At 38.7% G+C, this 12498-nt stretch overlaps 2 protein-coding genes across 3 annotated transcripts in view; both read left to right on the plus strand.

Moving 5' to 3' along the window:
* Window positions 1–543: 543 nt before the first annotated feature.
* Window positions 544–5315, plus strand: CNGA1 (cyclic nucleotide gated channel subunit alpha 1). The gene is made up of 6 exons (XM_061353135.1): window positions 544–650; window positions 952–1014; window positions 1519–1620; window positions 2522–2629; window positions 2777–2883; window positions 3679–5315. Exons 1-6 carry the CDS (start codon window positions 544–546, stop codon window positions 5100–5102), a joined length of 1911 nt encoding a protein of 636 aa, XP_061209119.1. The 3' UTR covers window positions 5103–5315.
* A 3006-nt stretch (window positions 5316–8321) lies between these two features.
* Window positions 8322–12498, plus strand: part of NFXL1 (nuclear transcription factor, X-box binding like 1) — a 48193-nt gene continuing 44016 nt past the window's right edge. For both annotated transcript variants that reach the window (XM_061352881.1, XM_061352888.1), the window contains exons 1-3: window positions 8322–8555; window positions 9916–10086; window positions 10443–10552. In XM_061352881.1, the coding sequence (XP_061208865.1) occupies window positions 8396–8555; window positions 9916–10086; window positions 10443–10552 (441 nt within the window). In that variant the 5' untranslated portion in view covers window positions 8322–8395. The remainder of the gene's footprint in view (window positions 8556–9915; window positions 10087–10442; window positions 10553–12498) is intronic.

Consider the following 12498-nt stretch of genomic DNA (forward strand, 5'->3'; position numbering starts at 1 on the left):
TCTAGTTACAGAAAGTACTCTCTGCTCTCAACAGAGTACAAATGTCAGGTATCAGATATCCTGATGTTTCTTTGGACATAAAACCAGTGGATGATTCCTAGTCTGGTTTTCAGGATGTCACCTCTGCATTAATCTGTTTATCCATCTTGATATGGTGTTCAAGTTTTGGTTCAAAACCAAATGAAATGGCAGTAGATGTTTCAAACACAGTTGTCTAAATATTTTCAAACTATATGTTCAGACTAAAGAGAAAGACTTAAATGAATGGTTCCTCTAAGAGAAAGATGTGTTTTACATTCTCTTTAGCAGTAGTTGCCTGTGCTTCAACACACTGAAGCACACAGTGCCCTTTCTTGTCTTTTGGGAATGTTATGGGAGAAAGGAAACTGAAAATACTGTCACTGGGTTTAGGGGAAGAAAGGATATAAAGGATTCATCTATAGGAAAAAAAATGCTTGTTACTTGTGCTAGTTCTGAAATGACTTGATTATTTTTTTTTAAAATCAGTCTTCTTCAATTACCCAAGGTAAGACAACCTTCACCATGAGGGTAGGAGTGATTGAGACCCATTACTCCCATTCAGTTGTTCCCAGTGTGGTAGTGCAAGACACCAGTGAGGATCCTAAACCGATAGACAAAAGGGAAAACAGGTATGTTAAATGTAATATTTTTGTGTCTGTTTGGGTTTTATTCTGTGATAATTTGAATAGGATTAACTAAGCACAGGCACTTGCCATCATCTAATTTGTTTCACCCTCTAATTTTTTAAGATTATATTATTTACTGTAAATATTTAGGAGATTAAAATCTGGGCTCTTGCAATTTCCTTAGATACCTTAGCCCATGATTAAACTGTTGAGAAACAATCTGTGACAATATTGATTAAACATTTTTGTTTATTTTTGTATTTCAGCAGATATCATGTAACTCTGTTGTTTTGCTATTCCCCAGGCAATGGTATCTACCCAGTGTATTTGCACAGTACAATATTAACAACAATAGTAATAAAGGCGAGTAAGTATCTGCCATTTCATAAAATGAGAGTACTGCAATATTGTTTGTTTAAGCAGCAATGAGGGAGATTGATATATATTTAATAAGGTCTTTGTAAAGTTATGATGTTCAACTAATCCCAAAAGAGATTGCATGTACATTTTAACTTCATGCACATAAATTATGATGATCATTCTCAATACTAAAGCTATTGGTATTACATCTACTAATTTAAAATAGAAGTAATACTATGTGAATACAGTAAGCAAAACAGTTCTGAAGGCCAAAAACCCAAGTATAATGTTATCCTTACTGAACGCAGACCACTCAAACAAATATGGAAGCAAGAGGTATGTGCATCCCATCACCCTATCATACTTTTCTTTTCCTTAGGGAGGAGAAGAAAAAGAAAAAAGAAAAGAAGAGGTAAGACAAAGACTAATACTGCTACTAAGATATTTAATCTCTTTCCAAATATGTTTTAACTTAGTCTGTAACAACTGAAAATGTAAATCTATTTCTTAGCAAGTCAGAAAGAAAAAAGGATGGAGAAACAAAAAAGAACAAGGACAAAAAGGAGAAAAATAAAAATAAAGATAAATCCAAGAACAAAGAAAATAAAGAAGAGTAAGTATTTTTCATTCAAGTCCTCCTGTTAGTCTAACAAAATCGCTTTTTATGTAAAAGCAAATCCATTCATGGACATCCTGTGCTTGTGAATGAGCGTTCATACTCCTCCCTAGAGCAGATCTGTTTTGATTTAACCTCATATGTGGACAACAGAAATATGAGTGTGTGGAATTGGTCTGAAAAAAAAAAAAAATCAAGAAAATTCTCCTTTGTATTGTGATTATCAAATATTTTTTGGATAACACCCTGAAGCAAAAGATGTGCCAGTGTAAAGCAATCTCTTCCACACATAAGGGTACCTACATCAAGTAAACTCTTGCCTTATCTTTTCTTTGGTGAATTCAAAATTTTCTGGCCAAGGAAGAGAAACAATGCAGTAGGAACTTTTGTTGTATGATTTCATGTTCTTTGGTTTCTTTATGTAAACTATGCCAATGTTTCATCTCTCTCAGAGCTAGACTTTTTCCCAATGAGAAAGCCATGATTTTTCTCACTTCTTTAAACATGAGTAGTAGTCACATAATCCTTTTATTTTTTTGAAATATGATTAAGTCAATTATCAGATAAGATAGTTAACTGGGTAGGAAACCATTACAAGTAACTTTAAAAGACTGAAATTACATGTGCCACTGTAAACTGAAATGGCATTGCCAAGATAATTTTGCTCAGCAAAATTTAGATTCTAAAACTTGTATCTTAAGTCACACCTAACAAGCAGCTTCATGTTCTCTGTGTATTTGGGCAAGGAAGCTTAACTTTAATAAAGACTGATTATTTTACAATAGCAATTTCTGGAATACTTCATTCCTCAAAAATTGTTACATGTATTTTACGTCTCTCATTATATCTCCTTTTCTTTTTTTTTCTTTTTTTTTTTTTTTCCCTGACTATTACTTAGGGAGAAGAAAGAGATTTTCATTATTGATCCAGCAGGAAATATGTATTACAATTGGTTGTTTTGCATCACAATGCCTGTCATGTACAACTGGACCATGATTATTGCTAGGTGATGTACTGTTTTAATGATTGCATAAAACTTCTGGCAAATTGTATTGTCCCTAAATAGATTAAAAAATATTTTACTTATTAATGACTTCATGCAAATATTTAATTTTCATTTCATGGTAATTTAATTTTGTCTTTTCCTATTCAGAGCCTGTTTTGATGAGCTTCAGCACGACTACTTAGCGGTATGGTTTATTATTGACTATGTTTCTGATGTCATCTATATTGCTGACATGTTCGTACGGACAAGAACAGGTAAGTATACTCAATGATTAATTATTCCTCTTCACATATTTATGCCAAGTGGGTTCAAATATTTAGAATACTACTACCCTTATTACCTGGGTATCTTTGAGGAGGTGTGATAGTAAAAAAGATACTGAGAGAGGTCTGTGAAAGACTGTAATCTGTGACCTGTAAAAATAGGAGAAACTGGTGTATACATAAAGCCTGAGGTAGGCTAGACATTAGGTAAGCTAGATACAAACTGTTCCACCTGCAGCTGCCTCAGCAAGACAAAATTAACATTTGATGTGGCTAAGTGAAAATCAAGGGCTCTGAAGAACTAGCACCTATATCTGGATTCTGTATTTAAGGAGATTCAAATGTTTTCTTGATTTTCAAAACCACTGTGCAAACAAGACATCCAAGTTGCTTCAGATGCAATTGTTTCTTCTAAATCTGATTCTACCTCCAGAGCTACTGAGTAGATAATATGGAACTGGAATTCCCATGTTCAAATTCTTTCCCTGTGGAGTTTTTTTGAGGGTTGTTTTTTTCTTTTTCAGATGTTCACCATAATGGAAAAGTGAAGGGAAAAAAATCAGTGCTAGAAATGTTTAATTTTCAAAACTATAATTTAGCTTAAGTCAAACCATATAGAACAAAGTTGGATATTTTGAAATAAGAAATTGTTTATTAAAAAGTCAGAGAAGTTGTGTACCATCTGGAATTTGCACTTAAAATATTTTTTGAAGTATATTTGGATTCACATTAAACACAATACAGTTGAAGTTGTAATGTTTTTTATTATTTACAATTTGATCTTAGGTTACCTGGAGCAAGGTCTTCTGGTGAAAGAAGAACAAAAGCTTCGAGAGAAATATAAGGCATCTTTTCAATTCAAATTAGATTTTCTGTCAATCATACCAACTGATATCTTATACTTTAAGTTAGGACTGAATTACCCAGAATTGAGAATAAACAGGCTACTCAGAGTAGCTCGGATGTTTGAATTCTTCCAGCGAACAGAAACAAGGACAAACTACCCAAATATCTTCAGGATCTCTAACCTTGTAATGTACATTGTGATTATTATTCACTGGAATGCCTGTGTGTACTACTCGATCTCAAAAGCCATTGGATTTGGGGCTGACACATGGGTCTACCCCAACACCTCTGATCCTGAATTTGCCCGTCTCATCAGAAAGTATGTCTACAGTCTCTACTGGTCAACACTGACCCTGACTACTATCGGTGAAACACCCCCTCCTGTAAGAGATTCTGAGTATTTCTTTGTGGTCATTGACTTTTTGGTTGGAGTATTGATTTTTGCTACGATTGTTGGTAATGTGGGCTCCATGATCTCCAACATGAATGCTGCTAGAGCAGAGTTTCAAGCAAGGATTGATGCTATCAAGCAGTATATGCACTTTCGGAATGTGAGTAAAGACATGGAAAAAAGAGTTATAAAGTGGTTTGACTACCTGTGGACAAACAAGAAGGCTGTGGATGAAAGGGAAGTCTTGAAGTATCTGCCAGATAAATTAAGAGCAGAGATTGCAATCAATGTTCACCTGGAAACACTAAAAAAAGTTCGGATTTTTGCAGACTGTGAAGCTGGTCTGTTGGTTGAACTGGTTTTGAAACTCCAGCCACAGGTGTACAGTCCTGGAGATTATATTTGCAGAAAAGGAGATATTGGACGAGAGATGTACATTATCAAAGAAGGCAAGCTGGCAGTAGTTGCTGATGATGGAATTACCCAATTTGTGGTCCTAAGTGATGGCAGCTATTTTGGAGAAATCAGCATTCTTAATATCAAAGGTAGCAAAGCTGGCAATCGAAGAACAGCCAATATTAAAAGTATTGGATACTCTGACTTGTTTTGTCTGTCTAAAGACGATCTCATGGAGGCTTTAACAGAGTACCCAGATGCAAAGGCTATGCTGGAAGAAAAAGGAAAGCAAATCCTAATGAAAGATGGGTTGCTGGACATTGAAGCTGCAAACTTAGGAAGTGATCCTAAAGATCTGGAAGAGAAAGTCACCTACATGGAAGGAGCAATGGATAGATTACAAACAAAGTTTGCCAGGTTGTTGGCTGAGTATGACGCTTCACAACAAAAACTGAAAAAAAGACTTACACAAGTCGAGAAAATATTGAAGCCAGTTATAGAGCAAGAATTTGCAGACTTGGATCTGCAAGAAGCAGATGCATCCACAGAGATGCCTGGATTGTCAAAAGTAGAATAAACCACTGAAAGTTGCCAATAAGACTTAGGGTCAAGTCCTGCATGGGGCTGAATACATTCATTTCTAATCTTTATAGGATCTGACTGTTAATTAGGAAAAACATTTTTTGAGGTAATGTCACTAATTTCCTACAAACAGCACATATTTGGCAGGTTTTGAGAAGAAAAAGAAGGACTGAGAACGAGAATGTAAGGTAACACTTTGGTGTTGCAGAAACAGGTGGTATTTGCTAATGTGGCATGTACTCTTTATGTAACTGCCCTATAGCAAATGCATTCAGTCTATGTACAGTAATATCCTGTCAATATTAAAAGTTTTGCTGACTATTTTAAAATAATTTCTTTATGTCTACTTATGGAAAGAAGGAAGTTTGCTTACAATTATATTGTTTGAAGTCAATATAGGCATGAACCATGATATTAAATTTGTGTATAAACAAATACATTTTAATATGTATTGATTAACATAAGATGAATTAAGTATGGGATATATGAGTACTGAAGGCTGTAAGATTTGGAAAATATTATTATTTCACTGGGTCCACCTTGGGTGATTTCTTGAAATGTAAGTGGGCAGTTTTAAATTAACCCTTTTCGGGATAAAAAAGCAATTGTTTCAGCAATTTGTTCCAGCAAAGGCTGGAACAGAGAATGGAGAAAATACAACTTCTTGCAAGCATCATTCTGAAAAATATGGATGGCTCAAAATCTAGCTGTTCTTTCCACAATAATAACAAATCCGTAGTCTTGAAGACTGTTCTGCTCCATAGAATCATGGAATCATAGAATGGTTAGGGTTCGGAAGGACCTTAAGATCATCAAGTTCCAACCCCCCTGCCATGGGCAGGGACACCTCGCTCTAAACCATATCACCCAAGGCCTCGTCCAACCTGGCCTTGAACACTGCCAGGGATGGAGCATTCACGTAGTCATATGGCTGCTGAACATGGACTATCAAGTTCTGTGCTTAAAAATGTTTATGTCCCTAGTGTAGCAGTTGTGGACACTGGCAGAGTGCAAGGAGCAGACATGACAGAAAGAGGCCAAACTCTACCTATGGCATCTTCTGTAGCTGTTGTGGGGGAAAGAACATGACTAAAAAGGTTATTTTTTTCATTGCTTGATAGGGTATTTCTTTCTTCATAACTATACTAACATAGTAAAATATATTGTTTCATTTGTCAGATAGATTTTCAACTGCTTTAAAAGCATTATCTCCTTGGACTTTTTTCCCTAATTTATGTATTTTTTCATTGGCAAAAATTGCCTTTACTAGTTGTGGTCTCAGCTGGGCATTTTCAGCTGGGCATTTTCAGTAGACTTTGATCATAGCCACTTAATGTTGGAGAATTTTGATGACAGGGAGTGAAGAAAGGGATTTCAAGGGATAATTCGTGTTTAGGGCAATTTAATTATCCTGGGCAATTGTATTTCCACTCTTTATAAATATATATGTAAATGTTACTGTTATATATAAGTACACTGTTCTTGATAATATTGTTATACTTTCATTCTTCTCCTTAATAAGATGGAGATATTATAAATTGGATCTTTTGTACAATGAATTCTTTGCCATTGTTTCATTAAAGACTCTACCTTTGCACACAAGAACAACTGTTATGCTGGCATTTAACTATATTGTGAATGTTGGAGTTTGCAATAAGCATTCTTCTAATTCAGGTCTTGAATATCATTTACAATCTCTATGGCAGCAGCATCCAGTAGGGCTGTGTCATATTTCACTATGAACTTAGGAAGCACTTTTCTCCTTTGTTGAAGTTTAAGATTTTGTATTAGAGAAATGTGTGATAAGTTTTAACTAATAAAGGCAGAGATCTACTGTTCATATTTTTTTCTTTTATTGATACTTCAGTCTAACATGAGTTGCAGTTACTAGCTGCCCCTTTCTTGGGAATAAAAACAAGTCTAAACACTACAAAATAAAAGAGAAAACCAGAATTGAGCTCCGGTAGTTTACTTACTATTTTCAGACTCTTTATGATTGGAAATCTGTTATTATTTCACTTGTATAATCACATATTTGCTGAAAAAAAGCCCCGCACACCACCAACTCTCTCTCCTCCCCCCCAGACCCTGTTAAATGCAGTTCCTTCTGGCACAAGGCAGAACAGAAGTGCTGTAAATGCTATATAAGTGTTATAAATATTTATGTTTTATAACATTTAAAATATTTCAACTGGCCCCTACTTGTCAGATCTCTTCAGGAGGAACACAGGTACCTCAACATGTATTTTTGTGTAGTAAAACCTGGATATGCTTCACTGAGGTTTCTAAACACGCTTTGCAGCTGATTTTTAACTCACATCCTCAGAAGAAGGGCTATGAAGAAAACATGTGCAAGAGCTGCACCCTACAGACATAGCTGCCAGAAATTTACTTTGGATACAAGGAGGCTCAGGGGACAGGTTTCTGCTCTCTACAACTACCTGGAAGGAGGTTGTAGTGGGTTGTGTGCCAGAGTCTTCTCCCAGGCAACAAGGGGTAGGACAAGAGGAAATGCTCCATCCTGGCGGTGTTCAAGGCCAGGTTGGACAGAGCCTTGGGTGACATGGTTTAGTGTCCCTGCCCATGGCAGGGGGGTTGGAACTAGATGATCTTAGGGTCCTTTCCAGCCCTACTCTATGATTCTATGAAATTGGCTGAAATCATGCCAGGGGAAGCTTATACAGAATATCGGGATAAATTCTTCACTGGAAGGGTTGTTAGGCATTGGAACATGCTGCCCACGGAGGTGGTGGAGTCACCATCCCTGGAGATGTTTAAAAGATTACACAGATGTGCTTAAGGACATGTCTCAGTGGTGGACTTGGCAATGTTGGGTTATTGGTTGGACTCGATGATCTTAAAGGTCTTTTCCAATCTAACAATTCAGTGACAGACATCTGAACCCATTACTTCTGTGGCCAGAGAAGCACGCAAAAAGAAACCCAAGCATCAGGTAACAGGAGCCCGCAGCCCGTGCGCTAGCAGACACGTACCGGTCACCAGGCACACCGGTACAACCAGCTCCTCAGGTGACTTTGAGCTCCCGCCCAGTAAGGACTGGGGTCGCGTGGCGCCCCGCTGCACACTGGGTGTTGGAGTCCCCCCGCCCCGCCCGCGCGGTGCACGCTGGGAGCTGTAGTCGCGGAGCTCACGGGGGCTGTGCCGCCTCGGTTGCCACACCCTGTCAGAGGGGCTGGCGTGCAAAGCCCGCGTTGGGCCGGCTCCAGCTGGGGGTGTGAGGAGGGCTCGGCCTCTCTCCGCCGTTCCTCGCTTACTGGCGGGGGAGAGATGGAGGCGCCCTGGCGTCAGGGCGGCCGGGGCCGCGGCCGTGCCAGGCCCGGGGAAGGGCTCGCTGCCCGTGCAGGGACAGCTGCCCGGCCCCCGGCTGCCAGGGCCCGCGGCGGTGCCTGCGCTAGGGCCGCGGGGAGTAGCGGTGAGGCGGCCAGCGGTGAGTGTCATGTTCTCCCCCTTACCCGTGTCTGTCCGGGGGCTGCAGGGCGCCGGGCTGGGGAGCCGGCTGTGGTCCGTAGCGCAGCCGGGCCTCGGGGACCCCCCCGCGAATGCCCAGGTCGGTGCTCTCCCCGGCGTCGTGTGGAGGGAAGGCGGGCGGGGGACGCTTGTGTGGCCGGAGGGCCCGGCGCGTCTCCTTGCCGCTCGGTGGCAGCGAGCCATGGTGTTCGCCATGTGCAGCCACTGCCTGTGGGCACCACTGGGGGAAACGCGGGGCCAGGGCAGCGGCGGGGACGCGGGGCTGTGTCCTCCCTGGGTGCAGGGTTAGAGCCGTCCAAGCTGAAGAAGTCAAAAGTAATGGACCAGCTGTTATTCAGTGCGGTTGGAAAATACTCGAAAGAGTGCTGCCCACTAGGGACAAGCGTGAGGTACTCTGGTCCGAGTGGCACGATGCGGGCTGCCCCTGTGCGTGGGCGTGCTGCGGGTGCAAGTTAGTATTTTGCAGGTGGAGAAATGCCAAATAGTGAACTCTTTTAAGTGGCTTCATAGGTTCTTAAGGAAAGCCCTAAAACTAGGCTTTATGTAACTCCAGTAAATATACTGGGTGCAGTAGTCTAATAAGGAAAACTAGGAGTCCTGTGGTGTGCTGAAGACCCTTATATCTCTGTGATATGTTATCTTAAAAGCACTTAGTTTTATTATGAGCTCTGCTAAATTAATTTTTTTCATGTGAGAATCTTTCTCTATTTCACATGCAGTACCTTCAACAAAAGCTGGTAATACCCTGTCTTGTTCAGTGTTTCCATCTGTGAAGTACTGTGAACCCAGTATTACATTAGAGTTGTTGGGTGGAGGGAGATCAATAAAAGTAATACTTTAAAAAATCCCAAATGCTGTGAGAGACACCTGTAGGCAAATTATAACAATTGCATTCGTCAAGAATTGCCTGGGGTCTTTTTTTTTGTGTGTGTGTGTTTGTTTGTGGGGTTTTGTTTTTATCTGTTTTTTTTAATTCCTCATGCTATGAAAGTTGTGTCTGTGTGAGGCGTGTGTTGTGTGTTTTTTAAAGTATCCCTTTCATAAAGCAGCATTATAGGTGCATATGTTCTAGTCTGGTTGGATTTGTCAGCAGTAACTGACAGATAATAATTCCTCCTGTGAGTTTTATGGATAATGCACATTAAAGAAGAAAATACAATAAGGGCAACATAGTGCCCTTAAAAGCATACAATTATCAAACTCCTTTAGAAACTTCTTTAGAATTTTCAAACTTCTTTAGAAAAGGACAGTTGAAAGTATGTAGACCTGAATGTGGTATTATGAGTAACTGTAATGGTATTAATCTGTTCTCTTAATAGAATTATCTTCACAGAAGAAATTTGATGAAATTAAGAAGGCTAATCAGGCTGCAGCAAAAAAGCTAGTTGAAGACCAGCTTAGCTCCTCATCTGAAGAGGATGATGAAGATGCTGAAGTAAAACAAGGAAAGATTTTGGCCAAAACATTTACCATTTACACCAGTCAAACTGGTAATTTTTTTTTCATTTATTGACTTTTCTTTCAGCATGAAAGCTTAAACAATACTATATTATTAGCTGTGTATTAAAATTTTTCCATAATTGGAGGGAAAGCACTTTATTCTTATGTCTTGTATTAAAAATACTTGTTCCCAGCAAGGCATGCTGGCAGTACTTCTTGCCTTCTTATGCAGAATCAATGGTATAGTTTTGAAACTGTCTTAAGTACTTCTAATAATGTAGTTTTGTAATAATATATGACTGGCTTCTGTTCAGAGGAAAAACATACATTTTTACAGCAGTCTTAACATGTATAGAATAGCAGATCAAACATTACTGATTGCTTTAAAAATCTTTATGCATTAAAGATGGAGATGCAAGTGAACTGGAGCGTACAAGACAGTACATGAATGAAGCTTTTCAGTCAGGGGCTATGACGTGTCTGATCTGCATTGCCTCAGTTAAAAGGAACCAAGCTGTAAGTATTTTTCAGTAGTCTTTTAGAATAAAGCAGATATAACTGAGTAACTTGTGTTTAATTATATTACTAAAGTGATTCTTGTTATTGATGTTTTTAAATTGGTAGAGTACTGAATGCAGCATTCAGCACCTTTAGATTTTTCAAATGTGTGAAGAAATAAGTGCTTAAATATATAGAGCTTGTAATCAGAATGTGGAATTTTTGACATATGTTTGCTATCCTAATGTAAAATAGTTATTTATAAATTACAGAGAGTAGCAATGAAAAAGTGAAGTACTTGAAGGCCAGTGCTTGCAATGGTATATTCAGTAAAGCTATGTTGTAGCAAATACGAAGGCAAGAAATAGGAAGCTAGGAGATATTATTGCTGAATTTATAGCAGGGGACCCAAGATAAACTTTGCTGCTCCAAATGCTAATCAGGTGAAAGAGAAAGGTGGCCTATCTGAGAAGGCTGACTTACTTAATATAGCTACATTTTTCGTGGGAGAGATTTCAGGACAAATCGTTTTCACTTTCATTGTTATGTATCAATGTCCCTTCGATGTTCAAAGGCCCAACCCTGTTCCTGTTGGTTACTTGAATCAGTTATGTTTGCAGCTGTATGTTTGACATTAAAAGGAAAAAAAAAAAAGTGCAGAAAATCTTGAACTTATTATGCTAGATGTACATGGACTACAAGTATCCAATGAAAATGTAGTAATTAACTTTTTTTTTAAGAAAGAAATACAATAGAAAAGGAATACAGTATGAATTTTAGCATACTTAATCCGTATTTCTTCAGACCTTAATGTATATGTTTAACTTTATTTTAATGTATATGTTTAACTTTATTTTTAAGTTCTGTGTCTCTTGAGAGTTAGTCTTACCTCAGCAGAAGTGAGCTGATTTTATAATTAAGTGGTTTGTTAGTTATCTTGAATCTATAACATTTCAGTCAAGTGTGTTTATTTTCTTAATGTCTCCCGTTTAGCTTTAGTTTTGGGGAGTTATTTACCGTACTTTTACAAACTTACATCGTCGCAATTTGCCCTCTATAAGTTATGGGGAAATTCTCCTTGTTTTCACAGTGATTTATACTGTGAAATATACATAGCAATGTCACAAGTTATTAAAAAATAAAGAAATGAGAACTGATGTTTTTCTGCTGCTTTTCTCTTACCAAATATCAATATGTGTAAAGTTTCCAAGTCATAAAACTGCATTTTTGTTATTTATATAGCTTTTCAGCAGCATGCTCTTAGAGAAGTACGGTGATTTCACTCCAGAACTGACAGAGAGGTACACTGGGAACAGCATCATAAATGCTTAGTGATGGATGCAAGATACTGGCAAAATCAACTCTCTTGAGCAGATTTGCTTTTAATTCTGTTCCATTTTATACCTCTCTTGCTCTTTGAACTAAAGACATTAGGCTGAAAGCATACTTCCAATCAGAACTTATTCTTACCAGCATTGTATGTAAATCCTGAAGTTTGAAAGGGGGATAAAATCTTACTAGTACTTCTTCTGCCAAGATGTTTAGAGACTTAGTGTATGGGATGCAGAGAGCTGAGCTTGTTTAGTCTGGCAGAGAGGAGGCAAAGGTATACTGTCCAAGGATGTTGTGATTGCTCCATCTCTGGCGGTGTTCAAGGCCAGGTTGGACAGAGTCTTGGGTGACATGGTTTAGTGCGAGGTGTCCTTGCCCATGGCAGGGGGGTTGGAATTACATGATCTTAATGTCCTTTCCAACCCTAACTATTCTATGACAGAATTGCAGTCTCTGTTCGGTTGGAGTTGTGAAGGTGGCTAAAGCCAAAGTCATCTTCGTGGTGACAGGAGTGTAATAAGGGACAATGGCACAAACAGGTTTGGGAGGTGTAGACTGGGTGCTAGGAAGGGAGCGTGACACTTGGAATAAGTTGCCCAGGATGTTTGGTTGTGGAATCCCCATCCGTCAGG

This window comes from Neopsephotus bourkii, unplaced genomic scaffold (assembly GCF_033783945.1).
Source record: "Neopsephotus bourkii isolate Nb327-2 ecotype Australia unplaced genomic scaffold, CSIRO-AGI_Nbou_v1 NB_54, whole genome shotgun sequence".
Lineage (NCBI taxonomy): Eukaryota > Metazoa > Chordata > Aves > Psittaciformes > Psittacidae > Neopsephotus > Neopsephotus bourkii.